General features: G+C 38.4%; 1 protein-coding gene across 2 annotated transcripts in view; it reads left to right on the top strand.

The window, feature by feature from the left end:
• Positions 1–27,028, top strand: part of LOC100618091 (transmembrane serine protease 11E) — a 136,856-nt gene that overhangs the window by 98,895 nt on the left and 10,933 nt on the right. For both annotated transcript variants that reach the window (XM_056802693.1, XM_007496371.3), the window contains exons 2-5: positions 10,280–10,401; positions 18,333–18,454; positions 22,825–22,892; positions 23,559–23,722. In XM_056802693.1, the coding sequence (XP_056658671.1) occupies positions 18,431–18,454; positions 22,825–22,892; positions 23,559–23,722 (256 nt within the window). In that variant the 5' untranslated portion in view covers positions 10,280–10,401; positions 18,333–18,430. The remainder of the gene's footprint in view (positions 1–10,279; positions 10,402–18,332; positions 18,455–22,824; positions 22,893–23,558; positions 23,723–27,028) is intronic.

Raw genomic sequence — 27,028 nt, 5'->3', positions numbered from 1 at the left:
GAAAGCTTCTTAAAGACAGGGACTGCTTTTTTTTTTGTCTTTGTACCCCCAGGTGAAAGCATTTAGCCTATAAAAGGTTTTTAATTGATGTTTGTTTGAAAATATTGTTCAAGAAACAAATAGAACTGTAAACGGAAAGACGTGTGAGATATCCAGGGGAAAATGTCTATGAAGTGAGAGGAGATGGTATCGATGAGGCATTGAGGATGCTACTGATGAAAAGGCATTTGTTCTGAGTTTTAAAGACTGAAGGGACATTCAGTAGGTGAAGAGGAGGAGGCAGGAAATTCCAAATAAAGGGACCTGGCCAGTCATTGGCCATGCTCTGCATGGTGGAGTTTAGTTGGAGCCAAGAGTTCATTTAGGGGAGCTTATGTAAGATAGGGCCACAAAGTCAAGGTAATGTCAGGTTAGGGAGGTCCTTGAATGCCAAATTAGAGAAATGGACCCTTAGTCTGTAGGCAATGGAAAGCCCTAAAGATCCTTGAGCAGAGGAGTGATCTGACCAGATTTAAGCATAAAAGACTATTCAGACATAAATCTTATCCATTAGTAGTTCATTTTAGCATAAATTTTCTCTTTTAATATTTTATTCAAACATAATTCCTGCCCTTTAGTAGTTTGCTATGAAAGAATAATGGTGTTGATGCATAGAATACATTTAATAATCAAAATTATGTCTAACTGGTTGACTTCTTATTGAACAATGACTGTTGCTCTAATCAAGAATAAAGAAAATATTTAATGTTACCTTTTCAGAGATTTTTCATGTTTTAACTCTGTATAAGGATTTGAGTAATGTATTCAGTCACTTCATGGCACAATAGAAAGAGTGCTAGACACTACTGGGTCTGTACCCCAAAGAGATAATAAGGAAAAAGACTTGTACAAGAATATTCATAGCTTCGAACTTTGTGGTGGCCAAAAATTGGAAAACGAGGGGATGCCCATCAATTGGGGAATGGCTGAACAAATTGTGGTATATGTTGGTGATGGAATACTATTGTGCTCAAAGGAATAATAAAGTGGAGGAATTCCATGGAGACTGGAACAACCTCCAGGAAGTGATGCAGAGTGAGAGGAGCAGAACCAGAGAACATTGTACACAGAGACTGATACACGGTGGTATAATAGAATGGAATGGACTTCTCCATTAGTGTCAATGCAATGTCCCTGAACAATCTGCAGGGATCTAAAAAACACTATCCATAAGCGGAAGATAAACTGTGGTAGTAAAAATACCGATGAAAAGCAACTGCTTGACTACAGGGGTGGAGGGGACATGACTGAGGAGAGACTCTAAATGAGCACCCTAATGCAAATACCAACAACATGGAAATGGGTTTGAATCAAGAACACATGTGCTACTCAGTGGAATTGCATGTGGGCTATGGGAGAGGTGGTGGGAGGGAGGGGAGGGAAGAAAAGAAAATGATCTTTGTTTCCAATGAATAATGTTTGGAAATGACCAAATAAAAATTAAAAAAAAAAAAGAGAAAGTGCTAGATTTGGAGTCAGAGGACATGAGTTCAAATCCTGATTTGTAATTTACTACCTAGGTGATCTTGTGCTAGTTGCCTTACTTCTGTGGGCTTAGTTTCTCACTGGGATAGATGACTTGGGTCCCTGATAGTGTGAAATCTAATAATATGAATTTCTAATGTCGTTCTATGTATTTTATTTTATTCATTTAAAAATTTAAGTCTGAAAAAGTCTTCATCAGTGTTCATGCCAAAAGAGTTCTGGCCACCGAAAAGCTTAAGAAATCCTGATCTGTACCATAGACTTGCAAGGTCTGTGGGCAGGAAAGAAGTACTGCTTGGAGCCTTTGAGAGATTCTTATTTGCTATCTATTAAACATTATGTTTTCCAGGCCAGACATTGACATAGTTTGCTCCTAGAAAGAGAGCTGCAGGTATAATACCTGCTGGGATTACCTTTGAAGACATGCAACAACAAAGCTGTGCCTAGTAAACTACTTCTCTTGAATGTGCTGAATATGGATAAATAATTGTTTAGTGTTTAAAAAAAAAGCCATAAAAAACCTAGGAACAGATTTTACAAAAGACCTTTAGAAGCGTTGAATGCATTCAGCTATTCAATTCCCTGAATAGCCCTGGTTGAGTCACACTGAGTCTCAAGGCTTTTATTTAGATATCTTTAAAAATCTCTATTTATCTGAACTTTTGTCCCCTTCCCTCCCTCTCCTTCTCCCTGTCCCTCCCAAAATGCATTATTGCAAGTATCCTGAAGCAGTTCTGAAATATTCTCCCTTAATTATATTTTATGCCATCTTTTACAGGGTGCTTAGTAACAATAACAAAAGTGATCAATAATACTGTCATTGAATAATATTAAGATGATTAATTAAATAATAGGACCTTAGAAATCATCCAGCTCAATGACCTTTAATAATGATTGAATGAAATAAGTTACATTTATATCATCCTTTGAAGTTTATAAAATGCTTTCTTAGAAGTCACTTTATGACATAAGTAGTTCAATTATTGTTTCCCTTCTTATAGATGAAGAGACTGAGGCTCAGACACATTAAGTTAATTTGACTAAAGCCACCTAGCTCTGTTTGTCTCAATTTAGTCATCTGTAAAATGAGTTAGAGAAGGGAACGGTAAACCTCTCCATATCTTTACCAAGAAAACCCCAAATGAGGTCACAGAGTCAGACATGACTGAACTCCTGACCAACAACAACAAAGCTTGATTACTCTGTAAAGTATGAACTCTCTTCTACCTTTTTTTTCCCTTTTTCTTAGTTATATCAAAAACCATGTGGCAAGAGATTGTGTTTAATGATATCAATAAACCAATAAGCATTTATTAAATACTATTTGCTAGATATTGGAGAATTAAATACAATGGTGGGATAACCCTGCCCTTGAGAAGTTTAGATTCTATTGGGGAAGATCAACATGAACACAGATTAAATAAATACAGTATATGCCCAAAATAAATACACCAGAGATGCAGGGCACTATACAACTGAGGCAATCAGTTGTTGAAGGAAGTGGCATTTGGAGCTAGGTTTTGAAGGGAACTAAACATTCTAATAGGCAGAAATGAGAAGCGAAAGCATTCTAAATACAGGGGGCAGAGGGTCAAAAAGATGTGCAAGTGGGAGGTGGAATAGCATGTTCTGGAAAAAAAATAAAGAGTTCTGTTTAGATGGAACATAGAATGCATCTATGGAAATAGTATGTAACTGGCCTGGAAAGGTAGGTTGAATATGGACTGTGATGGACATAAAAGCCAAATAGGAGCTTCTATTTTATCTTGAAAGCCACAGAGCTTTCTTGAAGGTTTTTTTTTTTTTTTTGAGTAGAGGAGTGCCACGCTTACACCTGTGAGTTAGGGTTATCAATCTAATAGCTATGTGGAAGACGGATTGGAGAAAGTAGAAACTAAATATAAAGAGACTACTGAGGAGGTTATTGCAGCATTCATAAGAAAGGTGATGAAAGCCTGGACTAAGTTGGTTGTGACATGAAGACAAAGGGGATCTATCTATCTATCTATCTATCTATCTATCTATCTATCTATCTATCTATCTATCTATCTATATCTGTGTCTGTCTGTCTGTCTAGCCATGTCTGTTTATTTATCTGTCTCTCTGTCTGTCTATGGTCTATCTATCTATCTATCTATCTATCTATCTATCTATCTATCTATCTATATCTGTGTCTGTTTGTCTGTCTATGTATCTGTCTGTCTATCCATGTCTGTTTATTTATCTGTCTCTCTGTCTGTCTATGTATAGGTCTATATATCTATCTTTCTACCTCTCTACTTAGCTCTCTCTCTCTCTTCCTGTCTTTCTCTATTTGTGTGTTTGCCTATCTTTCTATCTACCCCTCTCTCTTTCCTATCTGTCTGTCTCTCTATCTGTGTTTGTCTATCTATATCCATCTATCTACCTATCTGTCTATCTATTTGTATCTGTGTCTGTCTATCTATTTATGTATCTATCTGTCTATCCATGTCTGTTTATTTATCTATCTGTGTCTCTGTCTGTATATGTATAGGTCTATCTATCTATCTTTCTACCTATCTACTTGCCTCTCTCTCTCTCTCTCTCTCTCTCTCTCTCTCTCTCTCTCTCTCTCCTCTCATGTCTTTCTCTATCTGTGTGTTTGTCTGTCTATCTTTCTACCTACCTACCTACCTACCTACCTACCTACCTACCTACCTACCCCTCTCTCTCTCCTATCTGTCTGTCTGTCTCTCTGTCTGTGTGTTTGTCTATCTGTATCCATCTATCTATCTATCTATCTATCTATCTATCTATCTATCTATCTATCTATCTATCAATTTATCTAGATTTATCTATCTAGATCTATTTATCTAGAGATATTTAGAAATATTTATTGATCTAGATATATTAATCTATTTAGAGCTATCAAAGTATATTTATCTATTTGGAGCTATTTAGAAATATTCTGCTTTCTAGAACTATCTAGATATATTTTATCTATCTAGATGTATCTATTATTTTTAAAAATGAATCTCAGTAACTATATTTAAATATAATTGGTTTCCTTTGTAGGTCCATGCATTTTATGCAATTAAAAACATTAGTCTGAGAAGAGAGCTAAAGATTTCATCAGACTGCTAAAGGGGTCTGTTTGTGACACACAAAAAGTTTCCTGGGGGGTAATGATGAGAAGCTACGTGACTTGCCCAGGTCTTTTGGACTCTTGGACATATTCCATCTACTGAGTCTTCTGTTTAGCATCTGAAACTCTTCACAGCTTGTCCCCTTCTTCCCTTTCTGGTCTTTTACCCTTGATCCCCTTCACCAGTCTCCATCTGATCCAGCTACACTGACCTACTTGCATGTTCTCACCCAGCACACTCTGTCTCCTGACTCAGCATTTGCACTGGTTATGCTCTTGCCTCCTACTCAGTCTCCAACTTCCTTCCTCAAGATTTAGTTCAAACTCAGATCCTGTAGGTGGCTCAGTGGATAGAGCATCAGATGCAGGGTTGGGAGGATCTGGGTTCAAAAATGGCCTCAGACGCTTCCCAGTTGTGTGACTGATCCTGGGCAGGTTACTTAAGCCCGTTTGCTAGCCCTTTGTTTGTTGCTAAGATAGAAGAGTTTGTTCCCAAGACAGTGAGGAAGGGTTAAAAAAAAAGACAGTTCAGACTCATCTACAGGAGGCCTTCCTTGTTCCCCTCACTCACAAAGCCTCCCCTCAGAGATCACCTTTTGTGGATGTCCTGGATATGCATAGCTGCTTGCATGTTGTCTTCCCCTTCTTTCTTGGTATTCCCAGCATGTAGCACTGTGCCAGGCACAAAGTACTTACAGTGTTACAGGATGTGTGATGAGGTTGGACATACCAATAAGGATAATAATTTACATTTATATAGTGAATATTGCATTTGTAAAGAACTTTCCATCAATGAATTCATTTGAGCTCTACAACAACATTGTGAAATAAGGACTACAAGAATTATTATCCCTATTTTGAAAGAAGGAAAGAAAAAAATGCCTAGTAGGTCATAGGCCCTTTATAATTTGTTATCTCATTGATCTTCACCACAACCTGCTATAATTATCCTCATTTTACAGTTGAGGAAACTGAGGTAAGTAGAGATTAAGTGACTGATCACACAGCCAGTGAGTGTCGGAGGTCAGATCTGAACTCTGGTCTTCCCAATTCCAAGTTCTCTCTATTACACCATAGCTGCCCATTTTACAGAAGAGAACACTGCCTCTGGGCTTTGTGCCAGGCGCTGGGGATACAAATATAAAAATGAGGCAATCTCTGCCTTGGCCTGGGGCTGTTTGTTAGAGGTGACATGAGGCAGGCCTAGGAGGTCTAGAAGTCATTGGAAACCACTCAAAATTGAGGTAAAGAGTTCGGGAAGACAATAATATCTGGAAGCAATTAAGGGCTTGGGTGGATCAGTCTGAGAAGGAAAGCCAAGCACGTTGTGAAGCACAGAACTGAGGTTAAAAACAACAGAGCTCAGAGAGCCATTGTCATGACCATTATCATTCAAAACAAGGAGAATAAAAATAGCCATGATGATAATCATCACACAGGCTACTCACAGGTGATTCATTCCCCTCTCGGCCACCCCCCCCCCCCCCAGGACCTCAAAGCGCTCCTGTGTTATTGCAATTCTCCTCCCCATATCCTGTCTGGTTAGGAGGATTCCGAACTCATCCCTGTTTGGTACAGTCAGCCAGTCAGTCATCCAACGTTTACTTTTTAAGTGCCACAAAGAAAGGCAAAGAGAGTCTGTGTCCTCAACAAAAACCATTAGCGAGTTGGTAGCACTGCAAAGGGGTAGCTTGCCCATGCTGTAGGGAGCTGCTGTTTTCTCTTTGAAAGGCAGGAGTTGTGTCTTGCCCAAGGATACACTCAGCCAAGTAAGTGGCTGAAGGAAGCTTTGAAGCTAGGTCTTTTTAATTCCCAAGTCCAGTAACTTATTTACTATATCGCTTTGCTGGCTAAGGAGGTCTCATCATATTGGAGAAGACTCCAGTGGGGAGAATGGGGAGATAATGCTTAAGTGATGGCTTCAAGATCAGAGGATAAATGAATTAGAATCAAGGATTAGAAGTGGGAACAATCCCTTTTCTTCCTTGATTCTGTTCTGTGGATTCCAACTCTTCTTACCTCCAGGGCACAATATAATTCTACCTCTCTTAGAGAAATAAGAAAGAGGAAACAAAATGATTCCCAACAAAATCAGATTATCTTGTAAAGCGGTACCCTTACCTTTTACCTTAGAATCAATACTGTGTATTGGTTCCAAGTCAGAAGAGTATAAGGTCTAGGCAATAGGGGTCAAGTGACTTGCCTAGGATCACACAGCCAGAAATTGTCTGAGGCCAGCTTTGAACCCAGGACCTCCATTCTCCAGGCCTGGCTCTTTACCCACTGAGCTACCCAGTTTCTCCCCAAAATGTCTTCTAGTTATTTTCTTGATCTATTCAGGGGCCTAGGCTCCCCTAATTATTTATTGTCAGGGAGGGGAAGAGAGGGAGGACAGTAGAGAGTCACAGACAGATAGAGAGAGAAACTTCAATATAGTAGAGAATAAGAGTCAGTTTCCTTGGCTCTGGTCCAAAGGGAGAGGCACAAGGCTGAGTCCAGGAAAACAAAGAGAGCTTGGAGCTTCCCACCCTACTCCACTGATTATAGCACAGGCTGAATGGGGAAATGGTGAAGCCCATCTCTCACGTACCCAAATGGATGTCATCATTTCCTGCCTCCACTTTAACTAATTCAGGTCAGCAATCTGCCCTCCTACCTGCTCAGTCAGTCCTTGAATTGCACTTACATGGTTCTCTTTGACCAGGAAGAGTCTCACTAAGAAAAGCACCTTTTGTAATTCAAAGCATAACACAACAGAACTTATTCAACACCTGTGCAAGTTATGGAGCTGATGTACTCTGAATCACTTCTTCCTTTGCTCCAGCTAGTGGAGCTTGACTTGGGGAAAATGGTAGACTAAAGATGGGAGATCTAGAAATATCTAGTCTATTCTTCATTTTATAGAGAAGGAAACTGAGGTCCAAAGAGAGAAAGAATGATTTGCAATAGTTAAATTTAGTTAAATTGATTCAGTTTAATTGGTAAGTGATGAGATTTGAACCTGGAACCTCTGATTTCAAATCTCCATCTTTTTTCACTTATTATGCTCTTTGAGAGTGTTGGGAAAGACCAGCAAACTTTGTATAAGATTCCTGGGTGCTTTATTGGACCCTAGAGGAAAAGACCCAGAGAGAAATTAAAAGTATCAGTAACCAGATTTGAACTCAGCTGTTCCTGGTTCTAAGAACTACAATCCATTCATTATACTGCTAGGATGAAAACAATAGCCATAAAACCTGCTCTGATTGCTGATGTCCATATTTGCTGTTTTGATTTTAGAAGTCATCGGAAGGGAATTGCTCAAATAGAAAAACAAAAACAAAAACTGTGCTGTCTGATTTGTTGAATTTCAAATTCATATTTTCATTCATTCAACAAACATTTAATGGCCAAGCATAGACATAAAGGTGAGCAGGGCCAGGTTTTCTGCCTTTAAGAATCTTATAAACTAACAGGTATCAGATGTTAGATCATAAACTCTTTGAGGGCAGGTATTATGGGAGAAATATCTCTTGAATTCATGTGGTGGGTAACTCCTGTCAAATATATATTTATTATAACAGAAATTATGGAGGCAAAAACCTAGGTTCCATTATTATGCTCAAATACAGGTTCCAGCCTTGAGAAGAAAAAAAACAAACAAATTTGAGCCATCATGAGAACTCTAATAAGGTTTCTTAGAGGCAAAATTATGCCCGTGAGAGAGAAATAATTCATTTTACATATTGCCATCTTGTGCATTCCTCTTAGGTCATTCAAGAGGAGATAGATCTCTAATCCTATATTTCCTTCAATTAAACAGTTAGTTAATCTGAGTCATAATCTCATACATCCTTAAAGAAATCAAAATTCTTGGTCAGATAAACTCTATAGATAAACTAAGTCAGGTAACAGATTAAACCGCACTTAGAGGTTTTACAAATAGACTGATCAAGGAGGGAGATTTATAAATCACCAAGGCATCAGGGATAGCAAAGATTCTTCCTTTGGCTTCTTATTTAAGGAATGTTTAAGACCCTTAAGTATTTTTGAGACTAGTTTTGGTCAGGTGAAGTTAATATTAACTGAAATTTCCAGGAAGAATCATTGTGCATCCAAACAAAACAACATCTGAGAAAAATAAAAGGACATAAAATTTTTCCGTTCACTTTTTTCCTCTGACTGTTCCACATTTAGAATGATGCCTCATGTTATTAGTAAGTACTTACTTAATACATGCTCATTGATTGATTAATAAGGCACATAAATGAGTCATGGAAACAAAAATAACCACAAGTTGATAAACGTGATTAAACAGTGAGTGACTGACAGAGGATGAAAAAACACTAAAACCTTGATCTAAATCTAAAAGGATGAAATTTAAACAGGGACAAATCAGCTAATCAGTCAGACAACTAACATTTATTTAGGACCTACTATATGTCAGGCACTGTGGTAAGCACTAGGGAGCCAAAGAAAAGCAAAACACAGTCCCTACCGTTGAGTTCACAGTCTAATGGAAGAGACAAAAATGAAAACATCTGCATATAAACAAGATATATGCTGAATAAATTGGAGATAATCGGCAGAAGGAAGGCACTAGGGTTTAGAATTCCAATTGCACAAATGCTAGATGGGAGGGATGTAGCTAGACAGCAAGTCATTTGAAAATGATCTTGGGATATTAGTAGACTATTTAGTGTGATATGGCAGAAAGCCAAGTGATCTTAGGGCATGTTAAGAGAGTGTGGGGTCTGGGACCAGAGTGATGATAGGGAGTCTCACCCTTCTTGGACTTCATCAAGTGACAACAGGGTTTTTTTTTTTCCAGTCATGCACCATATTTTAAAGAGGACATCAATAAATGGGAAAGGATCCAGAGGAGAGTAGTCAGGATGGAGAAGGGCTTTGAGGCTATGCAAATATAAGGATTAGCAATTGAGGATAGTTTGCTTGTTGAAGAAGGGACTTGATAGCTATTTTAAAGTATTTGCAGGACTGGAACAGAGAAGGGAAAAATAGGCTTATTTAGACTGGCCCCAAGCCACAGGAATAAGAGCAATTTGAGGAAGGTGTAAAGCTGCAAATTTAGATTTGAAGTCAGGAAATCCTTCCTAACAACCAGAGCTCTCTGGAAGGGGAATGCGATGCCTTGGGAAGTAGAAACTTGTAAGAAAAGCCTGTAAACCTCTTTTTAGATATGCTAAAGAGTAGATTCATATTTAGGGATGAGTTAAACTAGATCTGGGGGCTCCTAGGTGATAGATACAGTGGATAGAGCATCTGGCCAGGAGTTGGGAGGACCCGAGTTGAAATCTGGTCGGAGACACTTACCACCTGTGTGACCTTAGGCAAGTCACTTAACCTTTTTTGCCTCAGTTCCCTTGTCTATAAAATGAACTGGAGAAGGAAATGGCAAACCACACTAGTATCTTTTCCAAGAAAACTCCAAATGAGATTATGAAGAGTCAAATACAGTCAAAATGACTGAATTACAAGACTAAATGGTCTCTAAAGTCTCTTTCAGCTCTGAGATTTTGTTATTCCATGAATACACATTTGTTGAATGAATAAATCTTTTACAGAGAAGCATTTTATTCTATTGAAATGCCTGATAGGCTGAGGTTTTATCACACATTGTGACCTGATGCATTTCCCTCTCTTTCTCAGACCTGTTGTGCCTGTTAGAAAAAGAAGCTGTTTAGAGCCATGGGTTATTGGCTTAATCACCTTTATATCCCTGATTGTTCTGGCAGTGTGCATTGGACTCATCGTTCATTATGTGAGATATAGTAAGTATCAATTGTGAGTTTTCTTCCCCAAGTTATCCAGAAAAGTTTCACATTTTTATTTGTTTTAAATCTGCTCTGTTAGCTCCATAATTCAATTATGAATAAACCTTCCTTGAATTTTCAGCACTTCATTCTTTGTTTATAGACCAGTGCTTCCTCTCTGGAAAGCTACTAAAGACCACTGTAGCTCAGGTCTTCCAGTTTTTGTTATTGAGACATCAGTTAAGACTTGAGAGTCAATGTGGCATGGTGGACCTGGCCTAAGAGTAAGGAAGATCTGGGTTCAGGTTCACCTCTGATAGGCTGGTTTTGGGATCCTACCTGAGCCACATAACATTTCAGTGACTGCCACATATAACTTTATAAGTTGTTGAACAGTTAATGATCTGTCTTCATAAAGTGAGTTCCCTGCCAAAGAGTTCCCAATACCAGTGAAATCACAGGGCTGGACAGCTTCCAAAATCCCTGACAAAAAAGTAAAGTCCAAATCAAAAAGACTGTGATGTAACAGAATCTGAGGTTTAATACCCTGAATCTTCTAAAAGATTAGAAAAAGCAGCCACAAAAAAATAGACAAAAATCCCCTAATATATTTTAAATTCTGGCATTAAAGAATTAAAGAGAGGAAGAAGTACCTGTAAGTATTGAATGTCTGATGAGTCAGAAGTAGGGTTAAGCCAAGAGGGAAAAATGAAGGATGGCCACAACCTGGGACCATCTCTTAAATACTATTGGAGGAATTCATCAAGGAGAGAAGGCAACCAGTATGGAAGAGCAATGTTCTGGGAGAAAACTCCAGGCACTGAGGAAAGTTCTGGGGGTGGGATCTATTCTATTTTTTTTTTTTAGTGAAAAAAAAATCTGCCTATTATTAAATGATTTTTCCATCACCTTTCATTATAAACTTTATCTTGTCCCATATATCACTATAGGAGATTAAAGAGGATGAGATGTATTATGAAGGGCATTCCTGAAGAGACTGACTATAGCAGTGATGGTGAATCTTTTAGAGACAAGTTCCTAAACTATAACCCTCACCCCACATGTGAGCTGCCTCCTTACCCCAGAGAGGGGAAGGAGGAAGGGCTCCTAGTGGGCTGCTGGGCAGAGAGGTGGGTGATGGGAGAAATGTCCTCAGTTTTGTGTGAAGATGGGGAGGAGAGCAGCCTCCTCTGGCACCTGTGCAATAGGTTCACCAACACAGGACTATACTGTGGTCAGATATGTCACAAAAAAGAATCAAGGGCTCCTATGATGTTAAGATTGTCTTGAGTGGTCCTTCAGATATTTAAATTATTCAAAGGATTACATGAAATTTCATAGATATATAGAGAATGTTTGGACTGGAGAGGACCTTAAATCTCATCTCATGAACCTCCCATCTCCCTCACTTTATTTCATACATGAGGAAAACAAGGCTCTACTTTATTGCAGTTAATGAAAGAAGCAAGAGGTTTGGTAGCATAATCTGGGGCTAGATTTTTCTTCTTTCACCCTTTTAGTATATAATCAAAATTGGTTAGATTTTAATGGGTTCCTTTTGTTGGTGTCAGAAACAAGCCTACTAATGCTAGCATTCTCTTAGTTTAGATTTGATATTGGGATAGAACAAGTCACTCACAAGTCATTAAGCAGTTAAACAAAGGGAGGCTTACTTCATTCTAACACAGCAAGGAGAGTAGCCATTAGCTTCTCTGTATATGGTCCCCTTGTCTCCATAAAGAAATTCGTCCACTCAGCAGGATAGAGTGACTTTTGTGGGCTTCAGAAATGGGCCAATTTAGAGGACCTCCTTCCCCAACTGGGTAAGACTTTTTATGCCTTTGATGGCCATGAAGCTGCAATCAGGGCATCAGAGGCCAAATAGTTCTAAGGCACAGACTTGTCTCTTTTTAAGGAAAATGAATTCTTGCTTCAGGAAGTAAGGATGGGCAGAACTCAGGCTGTGGAGAAGATTTGGAGGCCAGGGCCAGCCACCATATTGTGGGGAAACACTGATAGATACTAGTCTTATTACAGTGACTTCTATGGAGAAGCTGATTTCCTGCCACCAAAAGAAACCTGTTATTCTTAGCTAAAAAAGGTACTCAAACATTCCTCAAACAGTGATTTGCTTCAGGTCGTACAACTGGCTTCTGAATGAGTATAGCTCCATCCCTAATCTCTGCAAAGAGGTGGAGTAATTATTTTCTGGGTACATTGAGCAAAATCCCAAGTGAACCCAGGGTTTTGTTATTTCATTATTACTTAATAATTTATTAGTGGCAGCTAAGTAGAACAGAGCAACTCTCCTGGAATCAGGAAATTATTGATTTCAGTTGTGACCCATTCTTTGTGATTCTATTTGGTTTTTTGTTTGTTTGTTTTTTTGACAAAGATCCTGGATGTCATATCCTTCTCTGGTTCATTTTACAGATGAGGAAACTGAGGCAAACAGGGTTAAATAACTTGCTTAGTGTCAGAGAGCTAGTATTTGAAGCCAGATTTGGAATTAAGTCTTCCTGACTCCAGCTATGGTGCTCTATCCCTTTGTGCCACTTACATGTCTAGAATCAGGAAGACTTGAGTTCAAATCCAACCTCAGAAGCTTACTAGTTATGACCTCAGGCAAGTCACTTATACTTCAATTTGCCTCAGTTTCCTCATTTGTAAAATGGGGATAATAGCAACTTCTACCTCCTGGGGTTGTCGTGAGGATCAAATGAGATGAAAAGTGCTTAGCACAGTGCCTAACACATGCTAAGTACTCCTACATATAAATGTATGTAAATATATACATATATAATATATACATAAATATAAATAGCTATTACTATTATTGTTGTCGTTGGCTATACCCAAATAATGACCTGGAAATTCCCTGATTTGGCCTTTTAATCCTTGAGACCTAGGCTGAAAAAAGCTCAAGTCCTTTTTATTTTTCAAAATATGTTTTTATTGATGTTTGGCTTCCAAATGAACTACACTTCTCAATATACTGGACTAGATAGCGTCTGAGATCTTCTCCAGCTCTAGAGTCATGTGTGGCACCTGTGATATTGATATCAACATTTCAGTAGTTATGATCTATCATTCATCACTTTCAAATTAAACTCCACAGACCATTTTTCCAACCAATGAATCCAAAAAATTCTAAGTCTGACCCAAAGCCATCCAACCCAATAAAAACCCAATAAATAACTAATCCATTCTTTGGGTCTCCAACTATAAGGAGTGTTTTACTTCTCAGCTCATTTAGGAGGAGCAGGGAACTTCCTTTGACATATTTCCCTCCACAAAGGTGAACAACATCCTACTATGGGACACCTGAGCAAACAATGGTTGTTATGATTTTAATGACTGTATCATACTCGTTATCTCTTTTCTGTGTTTCAGGAGGCAAATAAACACAGTGCAGACTCAGGCTCAGCCCTTTAGCAGCTGACACTTAGTAAACAAGGGCACAAACCCAGAAACAAAATTCCCTTCAGGAACAGTCATACCTAATCTCTCTTTGACTGAACGAGAATCGGCTTCCCTCTAAACAACCAGGACCAAAGCAACCTGCTGTGATCTGGATGGCAGGGACTGCCCTGTCTGTTTTGGACTAATGGGGCATGGAGGGTGAGGTAGCTAGTAGTAGAGGTGGATGAGAGGCAAGCAGGCATGTGATATGATGCTTTGTCTTTCCTTTTCTGGCTCATTTCATGGTGTGGTTGTTTCTGCCACCTCCATGAGTCAAATGTCTTGTAGCAATACGAACATCGTCAACAGAGTGGTCAATACACTCAAACAGTTCCTGCCATTCTCCAGTTCTTTCATTTGAGTGGCTGAGCCAAAGGAAATGGGGAAAGAAGACCTATAAGTATGTTTCATAGAAATGAGGTGTGTCTGTTTGGTGTTGTTTAAAAGGAAGTATGAGGGTTATCTTGTGCTGGAGAACAATGGATGATGATTCATGGGGTAATGAAATGCATTATTTAGAAAAATGACTAAGTAGAGGATTTTAGAAATTACATGCTTTCCAGTGCTTGTGAAGAAATGTTGCTGCCCACTTGATGATTTAACAATTAGCAAATCCACTTCTGTTAATACTTTAAGTCTTTTAATTGGGAAGTACTGGGAGTCAGGAGCAGGTGACCCTGACTGGGCCCATTTTCCTGCTCACAGATTTCCCTATTCCCCTCCCAGGGTGAGGTAGAGAGATCTCTGGATCTAGTCTTTAATTTTCTTTCTATGAGTTACACATTTGGAATGTCAATAGATTCACTTTTCTTTTAGCACCAAGAAGGGGGAATGAACAACTTAAATAAAATTAAGAAAAACATAGAGAAAAGAGTAAAAATTTTCACCAACACTGAAGGGAACCCCCTGCCCCCCAATTTCTTAGAAGATAGACATATTCAAGAACAAGGGTTAAAGTTTTAAAACCATGATGCCGTATATAGGAATGGAAATTATTACTTAGAAGCAAAATTTGATTTTCCCTTTAGGCTTATTTGTTCTTTTAAAATGAGTAAATTAACTTTTATAGCTTGGTCTTGAGAAATACAAATAAATAAATCCCATAAAATGGTTCAATTATTCATATATGCACTCTCTATTCATTCATATATTGCCTAATTATTCATACATGCCCTGTTGGAAAAATGACCATTTATTTTTACATAATTATAAATTTACATTGTCAGGGTTCAGGAAGAAAACTTTAGACCTTAAAAAAGTTATAAATGTAACTCACAATTTTTCTTAGATGGAAGATTCAGAAATCTGTGTCCTCATCTAAAATGCTGCTTTGTTTGTCGTTCCTTTTTCTATTTTTTTTAAAATTAATTTATTTAGTCAATTTAGAACATTATTCCTAGGTTACAAGAATCATATTATTTCCCTCCATCCCCTTCCCCCCACCTTTCCTGCAGCTGATGTGCAATTCCACTGGGTATTACATGTGTCCTCTCTGTGTACAATGTTCTCCTGGTTCTGCTCCTTTCGCTCTGCATCAATTCCTGGAGGTTGTTCCAGTCCCCATGGAATTCCTCCAGTTTATTATTCCTTTGAGCATGATAGTATTCCATCACTAACATATACCACAATTTGTTCAGCCATTCCCCAATTGAAGGGCATCCCCTCATTCTCCAATGATTTGCCACCACAAAGAGCACAGCTATGAATATTTTTGTACAAGTCTTTTTCCTTATTATCTCTTTGGGGTACAAACCCAGCAGTGCTATGGCTGTGTCAAAGGGCAGACAGTCTTTTATCACCCTTTGGACATAGTTCCAAATTGCCTTCCAGAATGGTTGGATCAATTCACAACTCCACCAGCAATGAATTAATGACCCAACTTTGCCACATCCCCTCCAGCATTCATTACTTTCCATTGCTGTCATGTTAGCCAATGTCATTGCTTTTTCTAGTAAAAAGTATTGTTTATTTTGGTATGCACAGCTAGGAATCCTAGTTGGTTTGGTAATGAGATAGTCTAAATAAACAGCCACAATTTCCCATTCTACTACACTTTTTCTGTTTGGATAAACAAGATATGGATGTCCTAAATGCCTGGAATGCTCTCACTCCTTTTCTCTGACTACTTACCTCCCTTACTTCCTTAAGTCTCAACTAAAATCCCATCTTCTACAGGAAGCATTTTCCACACCTCTTAATTCTAGTGCTTTCCTATATAAACATAACCTATTTATCCCAATTGCTTGCTTCTTTTATATTTATTTGCAGATTGTCCCTTCCATTATATTGTAAGCTCCTTGAGGGCAGGAAGTGCCTTTTTTGTATCACCAGCACTTCATTTGAAAATAGTAAGCACTTAATAAATGTTTATTTATCAGTTGATTGATATGAAGGAATTCTACAACTGTGCATTTGACTTTGAATAGGAATACAACTTTCTGATTTAAGCAGCTAAGGCATTAGAAGAGGCAATGTTGCATAGTGGGTAGAATTGGCATCTAAACCAGATAGATTTCCCTCAAGTCCTACCTCTGACACATACTGACTGTGTGATCCTGGCTAAGTAACAACTTCTTGTGCTTCAGACAATTCTTTAAGACTAATTTGTGAAGTAGTTGCTGATTTGCTATGGTAGAGGAAGTTCTCTTTTCAAGATATGTATATTGAAATATTTATATACACATGTGTATTCTATTCTATCATATTCTATATTGTTATATTATTTTATGTCATTGTTGTTATATTATGTTTGTTATATTATGTTATATTGTTATGTTATATCATATCATATTATATTACATTATATTATATATAAATGAAATCACAGACCTAGTCCATCTTAGATCTGTCCTCAAGGGAAAGATTTCTTTTATTCAAGATATTAAAAACAATATCACTCAGGATTTGAAGACAGCTAGTTATACAAGGGAAATTCTAAGTTTTGACCAGCAATAACTTCTTTAGAATAAGTATACCCTGAGTTTTTCGAAGGTGACAACACTGATTTGGACAGAATAAAAACTATACTGCCAATAATTTGGGAAGAATGATCATTCTAAATAACTGAGCTTTCCAGGTAAATTAATGTTCATTCCTTTCAGGAGATAACTTTAACTATAATAATATTTTGTATAGAAATCTTTCTAAAATATATTATGTTTTTCTGTCTTAAAATATATAAAACATGATTTATGATCCCCTGTTGAGATGATTATAATTATTTGGAGAGACACTAAATGCTCTAGAACAAATTGCTCTTATCTACCCATTCAGCTCTAGGAAGTCTGAATCACAAAGTTGAAGTAGATATCCCCTTTTTACTGACCAATGGGTTTGAGGCTTGTCAGTTACTTTCAGCCTGGTTTGGCCAGTCTCCTGAGACAGTTTTACTGACATGTGGCCACTGAATAGGCCATAGCTTCTAGGAGCCACAACTGAGAGTTGGGTGAGATGTGGTCACCAAAAGTGCATGAGAAACCCTGAAAAGGGTTCTATGGATATGAACACGTGAAGTGAGGGCCTGACTAGAAAGTGCATGAATTATAGTGTATAGATTTTGTGGTGCCTATTTGGGATGCTCAGAAATATTTTTTAAACTTGGTTTTCTTTTAGACTTTGGTTTCTTATTCTTGCTAAGTCAGGATGGAGAATTCTGGCATAATTGTCCAAAGTGCAGTTGTATTATTCTATGTTTAAAACACCTATGGCAGAGATACTGCTGGGATGGTTACTGAAGAAATAAGTTCCTGATATGGCTGATAGGGAGGAGTAAAGCTCTTGACATTATCAGGCTCTTCCTACTTATTTTTTCTCTTTCCCCTTTTTCTTTTTAACAAGGGGATAGAGAGAAGGGCTTATAAAATGCATTGGCTTGTAACATCACCATAAAAACACATAGTATCCAGTCTGGATTTAGCAGATACAGTCTCTGACCTTTTCCCCCCATGTTTTGCCTATAAAGAAGGAAATATGGCATAACAGATAGAATGCTGGAATTGGGATCACAAAGACCAGAGTTGGAAGGCTGCCTTGGGCACTTACCAGCTGTGTGACTATATATAAGTCATTTAAACTCTCTGAATATCAGGTTTCTCAACTGTAAAATGAAGCAAATGGTCTCAGTGACATCTAAGGTCCCTTCTAGCTCCAAATTTAAGATCTAATGAGACTGACAGGCAAACAGGGAAGGGAAGTGATAAAATAAGGTGTATGCAAATTCTTTGAGGAAATTACAAGAAACAGGATCACTAGGATATTGAGGCAATCTACCCAAGGAACATAAAGGTGTCACCTATGGGATGCCATGAAGCCATTGTTGTCTGTGGTTCCAGTTAGCATGATTGTTTGTTGTGGCCTCTTTCAGGCATGAATTGAGTAACTTGTCCACAGTTACATCAGTGTGTTAATAGCCTAACCTTAGAAACCCAGCGGCATATCCCGTGTCTTAATATCACTGCATCTCACAATCACCTCCTTTCCCCTTGCAGATACCCTGAAGCCCTACAATTATTATAGCACCTTGTCATTCACTAGTGACAAATACTACCATGAGTTTGATAAAGAAGCTACAACAAACTTCACAGAAATGAGTCAGAGGATAGAATCAATCGTAAGTCGAGATCTTTTTTCCCTTTGTGTCTCTTTGATTTGCTTTGATTTATACTAATATTTTAAGCACTCCTCAATGGTTTTTTAAAATAACATTCCCTGGAGAACTCAACATGTTAGAGATTTCCACAATACTGATAAATTGAAAAGCCACCTGAACTGAGCTCTCCCTGGCAAGGTTGAAATGATTGGCCATTCAACTTGTCTCCTCCTCATCTTTCCCTCTCACTGATGGGGGATAATGCCCAAGTGGATTACATAGCTTAGGGATGTTAAAATTTGATTGGGAGAGTGACATTAATTTTTTTATTCCAGGATTTCTGAATGTTTCTCCCAAGTTGGGACAGAACTCTTGAGTTTTGGAGTGTCCAGACAAACAACCGATTAAAAATAAAAAAAATTTAAGGATATATATATCCTTAAATTTATATATATATATATATATATATATATATATATATATATATTTATAGTCAGGAGACCTAGATTTGAATTCTGACTCTAATCTTTACTATCTTTGTAACTCTGGACCAGCCACTTAAAATCTCTGGGCCTCAGTTTCTTATCTGTAAAATGAAGGATAAAGCTTCCTCAGAGGGGAGAGAGAAGCTTTAAGGTAGGAAGATAGAGACAGGATAGAAGTTTTAGATACCATGAGGGGGATGACAGAGTCAAATTAGAGATATGAGGTGGCAGGAATGAGTCTTTATTAATTTTCCATGAGCCACAGCTAAGCTCTGATCAAAGGACCCTTCCAAAGGCTTTTACCAGTCCAGAGATCCACATTTAAACCACACAGGTCGGAGAGATGAAAGAGAGATAGAGAAGGTTTAAAGATGGTATTAAATGAACCTAGGACCTCCTGTCTCTAGGCCTGGCTCTCAATCCACTGAGCCAACTAGATGCCCCCATAATAGATTTTTTAAAAAAAAGTTCTTGGGTCCTAAAACAGTTCCCGATGGAACTATGAACATTTTTATAAAGAAAAACACAGTGATAGTTGATTGCCATCTGGTTCCTTCCAGTGGTTGGTTTGGAAGATGATACAGATATTCCCAATCACACTTGTATTACTTAACTATAAATAGTTCCATACTCATACTATATAAGAAAAAAAAAGAATAAAAAACACATACATTAAAAGAACTATTACAGAGGCTAAACATCTGTGACTTCCATACTTGATCTTAGCCAAAAGGCTGAGAAGTGATCTTCTGTGGCTTCTCTGAGATAAAGGTAGCCTTTTTTGTCCATATTCAATTTCCAAACCTAGAATTTCAAGCCTGGTCACCTAGTTTGAGTGCTTAGATTCAAATCTCTGCTCTGATACAAGGAGAGAATAATATCAATCGCCTCTGTTCCCAGTAATCTGTATATTCTGAGTCCCTGCTAGCTCACACTCATTCAGTCAATAAACATTTGTTAGATGCCTACTAAGGGCTGGGCACTGTGTTAAGTACCTAGGATTAAAAAAAAAAACAAAGAGGCAAAAGAGTCCTTATCCTCCAGGAATTCACAGTCTAATGGTGGTGGTGGTAAAGATAACAAGCAAAGAAATATGTACGAACAAGCTATAAATACATATATAGTTGCATATTATATATATTAACAGCTTGTTTGTGCATATTTGTTATACATATATATGTATATATACCTGAAAAATAGGAAATAATTATGAGAGGGAAGGTCCTAGAAATAAGAGGAGTTGAGAAAGGCTTACTGTGGAAGATAGGATTTTAGTGTTTATTTTTATTGAAAGGTAGCCCAAAGGCAGAAATGAGGAGGGAGAATACATTAGATATGGAGGACAGACAAAGAAAATGCCCAGACCTGAGAGATGGAGAGTTGTGTTCTTTAAACTTTAATAGTAAAGAAATAAATTCTTAGGATTTGTTTTTTGTCAATCATGAAAAAGTTATGGTTTGTGATATCCAGATCTAAACTGACTTAAGGTTAAACAGATATAGGAACACCAATATCTATTAAAATGATGTGGAGAAGAGAAAAGCAAAAAGGTCACAGGCTCTCAGAGGGTATACTATGTGTTATTTTGTTTTCTCTCATAATTGCAGAACTGAACTTTCAAATTCAATTAAGTTTGACAAGTGTGGAGTCTTGAAATCAATTTGCAAAGGCAGAGAGTAGCAAAAAGCAAATTGTTTCAATTATCCATCAATAGCATGACATAATTAGAATTTAAGAACAAGGCAAATATGAATTCATCAATTTAATTAATTAAAAATTTACCCACTTTCTACAAAACAAAACTAGGTGAAGTGCTGGGGATACAGAGATGAAAAACGACAGTTTCTGCCTTCAACTTAATAGGATACAATTAATTGATCAATTAAATATTTAATTACAGTTTAATAGAGAGACAATGTATCTAATTAAGTAGCTATAAGGTAGAATGTGATCAGGGCAGAGAAGGAATATGGGCAAAATGATTTAGGAAAACTTGAAGAGAATTGAATGCAAAGATGAATACTCATTTATTAAGAAGTTTTTATGTATCAAGCCCTAAGTTAAACCTAGGGATGAAATACAAAAGCAAGACAGTCCTTGCTTTCAAGAAGCTTATATTATTAGAAGCTTATATTCTAGCTAAGGAGACAGACTGGAGAGGGGACTTATGGTTCAGGTAGTCGCAAGTATGGTGATTGGAACTGTGGACTATTCCATTAACATGCCCTTTCCAAAGGTGAGTTGGTTACATTTCCTAGAGAAAGAGGTGGAAGTAGGACCTTAGAGGTAGAGGTGTTCTTTGGGTCAAGTTAAAAGTAACGTGGTATGAAGATAAGGGTGCTTTCTTTTTTTTTCTTTTTTTAAAACCCTTACCTTCCTTCTTGGAGTCAATACTGTGTATTGGCTCCAAGGCAGAAGAGTGGTAAGGGCTAGGCAATGGGGGTCAAGTGACTTGCCCAGGGTCACACAACTGGGAAGTATCTAAGGTCAGATTTGAACCTAGGACCTCCTGTCTCTAAATCTGACTCTCAATCCACTGTGCTACCCAGATGCCCCCAAGGGTGCTTTCTAAGAGCCAAGAGAGATTACATTCAGCTGGAAGAGAATCAGAAAAGACTTCATAGTGACACTCCAGCTAAGCATTGGGGAAAAAAAAAGAAGGATTTTAATCTTTTTCCACATTTCTATAAGATGTGGTTTCTAGTTATGGGAGATGGTGTAAAGAAATGCATAATGGTAGGAGAACAAAGAATAAAGTCAGAACAACAATAATGCTCCAGATAAACCAGAATAGAGAGTGTATGAAGGACGGTAAGCTTGAAAAGGCAAATTAGAAATCTATTCTCAAGGTTTTTAAATGTCAGAATATGGACTTTTTGTTTTATTCTGTAAGGAACCACAAAGTCATAGTATCTCAGAGGTGAGCAGCTAGGTGGCACAGTAGATAAAGTCTGGAATCAGAACACCAATCTGAGTTCAAATCTTACCTCAGACACTTATTAGCTGTGTGACCCTGGGCAAGTCACCTAACTCTGTCTGCCTCAGTTCTTCTTCTATAAAGTGAACTGGAGAAGAAAATGGCAAATCACTCCAATATCTTTGCCAAGAAAACCCTAAATAGGGCCATGAAGAGTCAACTAAACAACTGAACAACAATACCACCACCACCACTTACCTTTAAGGCTTTCAGTGAGGACAGAAGATCTCCTTAGTCTTGGACAACTATGCATCTTTGTCTCAATTTCTAAAGTTTGCATTCGCTTTGTTGGCTCTCTTCTCTCAATAGTTAGACACCGAGGGTCCAGGAAGAAGAGTGAGATAGTCAGACATAGGCGTTGAAAGTTACTGAATGACTGGGTCATTTTTCTGCATTGAATCAATTTAAGAAATTTTAAGAAATTGAATCAAATTAAGAAATGAAGAAACAATTAATTTCTAAAGTTGTAATCATTGCTTATGAAGAGGCACCTGGAATTGTGGCTGCCAATGTTTCCACTATCTGAGGCTGCCAAAGCTTCCACCATCTCTGAATGTGGTTTGTCTCTCTCCAGCTCTTCTGCTGTGGGTTCTTTTCTTCCTCTTTCTACTTTGTTTTAGAGCAAGGGCTCTGGACCTGGGGTTTGTTGAACTTCAAACAAGACATTTTTTAATGTAATTGGTTTCATTTGTAATCCTCTACATTTTGAAATGTTCCGAGAAGGGGCCATCACTTTCTGCCAGAGGAGTACACGAAACACAAAGATAAGCAATCCTTGCTTTAACATTATTCCATATCCAATTATTCCCGAGGCAAGTTCAAAGTAGGGTGAAATGTTCAAATCTTGTTCAGAATGAGCCAAAGAGATCTCTGTGATGCAGTGTGTATGTTAGTGTCTCTTATTAACATTCTGGATGTTTCCAAAACAGGTTAAAAGTGCATTTTATGATTCCATTTTAAGGAAACAATTCATCAAGTCCCAGGTCATCAAATTCAGGTATGTGCATATTCAGAATTTTCCTTCCTATAGAAAGATAGATGCTGACATAGTCATTAGCATGTAATCCTAAAGATTGGCTTATATTGATCACAAAAATAATTGAACAGTCATTTTATTAGTCAAATGAATAAGGAAACAAAAAGAGGAGGTGGTGAGATACAGATAGATAGCACAGTGGCTAGAGAGCCAGACCTGGAGTCAAGAGGGTCTGGGTTCAAATCTACCCTCAGATACTTGCTAGCTGTATCCCCGAGAAGTTAATTAATCTTGATTGCCTCACCCTTGCTGCTCTTCTGTTTAAAATTGATATTAAGACAGAAAAAAAAATGACAAAAACAACAGCTTTGTGTAGTGTTAGAAAGCAGAAGACTTGGGTTTCAATCTTAACTTCCAATCTTACTAACCAGAACACTTTGATTAGATCTCTGTCATTTCAGGTCTCAATTTCTTTGCCTGAAAATTATATTTAGACTAAGTATCTCATAGGACTGCTGTGAGGCCTAAATAAGATAACACATGCCAAAGTATAATTGTAAAGGACAGTATCAATGTTCACCTTTAGTACTATTGCTGCCTTTTATTTGCTTTCTGATTTTTTTTGTTTGGGGTTTTTATTTTTGTCTTTTTTTGTTTTTGTTTTGCTTTATTTTGTGTATTGCATAGTCCCCAGGAGCCTGGCGTGGTGGCCCACATGCTGATGATTTTTCGATTCCCCTCTACACAGACACCTGAATCCATTAAAAAAACAATTCAACGTGTGCTGCACGAGAAACTCCAACATGCTACTGGCCCCCCCCAAGTAGATCCTTCGTCAGTTGTGATCACAAGCAAGTTTCCCAATTTTCTGTAATTTACTTTTCTTGCACAGAGTAGCATTAATGTGGGGTTTGAGTCTTTCCCCTCCCCAAGTCTTCCCTTCCCTTCCCTTCCCTTCCCTTCCCTTCCCTTCCCTTCCCTTCCCTTCCCTTCCCTTCCCTTCCCTTCCCTTCCCTTCCCTTCCCTTCCCTTCCCTTCCCTTCCCTTCCCTTCCCTTCCCTTGCCCTTGCCCTTCCCCTTGCCCTTCCCCTTGCCCTTCCCCTTGCCCTTGCCCTTCCCCTTCCCCTTCCCCTTCCCCTTCCCTTCCATCTGTTCAGCCCCTAAAATGGGACTTCAGAGGGCTCAGTGCTGCTTTTCAGCTTCCAAAGACAAAGGCATCTGGCAGCGTATCCTTCCCATGACCCCAGGGAAAATTGTCTTGTCCATCTCTCATAGAAGATGACTAGAGATGAGAAAAGGGAATCTCGACTTTTTACCATGATTCTCTTCCCTCTCAGGCCACTGTGAGTTCTCAGGTTATATGGGAAAAGTACTCCATCACATTTGCCTTCCTTTTCAAATGAAGGTAGTATTAATATACAAGGTAAATATATATTCATATACAAGGTATATATATATATATGCATACACAATCCAAATGCACACATATATAATGCACACACCTACATATACACATATGTCTATAGGGAATAGGGACTGGACCTATGATTTCATTGCTCTAAAGAATTCCCAAGCAAGAAAATTTCCTCTACCTATGAAGGTCAGTATCTTCTCTAAAATGTTTTTTTTTTCCAAATTAATTAATTAATTTTAAACCCTTATCTTCCATCTTGGATTTGTGTATTGGCTCCAAGGCAGAAGAGTGGTAAGGGCTAGGTAATGGGGGTCAAGTGACTTGCCCAGGGTCACACAGCTGGGAAGTGTCTGAGGTCAGATTTGAACCTAGGACCTCCCGTCTCTAGGCCTGGCTCTCCATCCACTGAGCCACCCAGCTTCCCCCTCTAAAATGTTTTATAAGCATTACCTAGATCACTGGGTAAATGACTTACCCAGGGTCATAAACAGTTATGTGTCAGAGGCAGAATTTAAATCCACAGCTTCCTGACTTTCCCTCCTTCTTTCTCTTCTCCCTCCTTTCTTTCTCTCTCCTTTTGCTCCCTCTCTCATTCTTTCTCTCCCTCCTTCATTCTCTCCCTCTCTTTCTCCCCCTCATTCTTTTTCTCTGTCTCTCCCCTTTTCCTTCCTCTGTCTCTCCCTCCCATCTCTGTCTTTGTCTCTCTGTCTTTCTCTCCCTTCCTCCCCCCCCCCTTTCATTCTCTCCTGCTGAGACAGAAATAAGGGAGCAACTATAATACCCACTTACCAATCCTTCTTCTAAAATGGTTTTTGAGACCCTATGGCTAAGTCAATGATGGAGAACTTTTTGGAGACTGCGTGCCGTTATGTTCCCCCGTCCCAACTCACTGCCTTACCTCAGAAAGGGGAGGGAGAAAAGGAGGGAAGTGGCCCAAGCTTTCCACTCAGGGGAGGGAGTAAGCACATTGGGTTGCTGGGCAGAGGAGAGGAGAGGTAGGGTGGAGAGGGGAAAAGGAGCACTTCTGTTCCAGTCCCTCTGCCTTTCTAGTAACTAACTCTGGCAGAAAATGGTGCGTGTGCCCACAGAGAGGTCTCTGCATGCCACTTCTGGTATGTGTTCCATAGGTTTGCCATCATAGGGCTAGGTCATCCCAACCAGAGAATAGGTATGATAACTTGAGGGAGAAGCTATGTTCTTGAAGTGAACTGGCAAACTGTAGCCTTTGACTAGTACGTATGAATCCTGCTACATCCAGATGATTTTTTAAAAATGTAAATTAATCCATCAATTAGCAATGCGCATTAACCGAGTGTCTATGACCAATTATATTCTTAAAAAAAAATAAAACAAACCCAAAACAAACCCTTACTTTTCATCAAAGAATCAAATATTGGATATTGGTTTCAAGGTAGAAGAATGGTAAGGACTAGGGCAATTAGAGTTAAATGCCTTACCCAGGATTGGAAAGGTAGGATGTGTTGAGGATAGATTTGAATCTAGGACGTCACATCTCTAGGCTTGGTTGTTGTTGTTTTTTTAATTAACTTTTAAAAATCCTTACCTTCCATCTTAGAGTCAATACTGTGTTTTGGTTCTAAGGCAGAAAAGCAGTAAGGGCTATGCAATGGAGGTTAAGTGACTTGCCCAGGGTCACACAGCTAGGAAGTGCTTGAGGCCAAATTTGAACACAGGACTCACTCCTTAGGCTTGGCTTTTAATTCACTGAGCCACCTAGCTGCCTCCTATTCATTTTATTATTGACATACACAATAATTCTAGATATATTTTGCCTTTTAATTTCTGTGTGAACTTCATTTAGCAGTGGCTGTGAGCAATTTAGCTCTAAGCTTTTCTTCCCTGTTGCACCTCAGTCAAGAAATGAGCAGCTACAAAATAGCTTTAAACGATATTTTGAGGGGCTCCTTTCTCAGGACCCCTATAGAATAATAGAATATATATAACACATATAAATTTATAAGTATATAAATAAATAAAATGTAACATATAAATATGGAATAATATGGTAAGGTTATGCTAGAAATATATTACCTTCACAACAGGTCTTGCATGCAAAACCCTTCTCTCTGTTCCCACAGCTGCCACCTTAGTTCAGAAGGTCCTCCCTCATCTTCTCTCAATAGCCTTCTAATTGGTCTCCCTGCCTCAAAGCTCTGCCCACTCTGTCCTACTGTACATGGTTGCCAAAGGAATTTTCCTTAAGGGTAGATATGTTGATGTGACTCTCTTACTCAACAAACTATGGTGGCTTCTTATTGCCTTTAGGATAATATATAAACTCATTTGTTTAGCTTTGAAAGCTCTATGCAACCAGACTTTCTACAGTCACTGGACATGGCTCCCACTTTCACAGTGGGCATTCTAGTCCAACTGGCTTTCTCTGCTCCTCACAAAAGGCACCTTCTACCTCTCAGCTCCAAGCCTTCCCATTGGAATGCCATTCTTCTTCACCTCTGCCTCAGAGTTCTTCTCTTCCTTTAAGATGCAGTTCAGGTACCATTTTCTGCACTGTGCCTTTCCTAATTTTCTCAATTGCTAAGTCCCCTTCCTCTGAATTCCACTTTGTATTTATTTAACCACTTTTTACACTTTCTTCACTTGTTAGGCATTAAAAAAAAAAACTTTACCTTTCATCTTAGAATCAATGCTGTGTATTGTTTCAAGTGTGTTGAAGGCTGGGCATTGGGAGTTAATTGACTTGCCCAGGTTCATACAGCTAGGA

The sequence above is a fragment of the Monodelphis domestica genome, chromosome 6, assembly GCF_027887165.1.
Source record: "Monodelphis domestica isolate mMonDom1 chromosome 6, mMonDom1.pri, whole genome shotgun sequence".
NCBI lineage: Eukaryota > Metazoa > Chordata > Mammalia > Didelphimorphia > Didelphidae > Monodelphis > Monodelphis domestica.
This window is presented reverse-complemented; position numbering and strand designations above follow the sequence as displayed.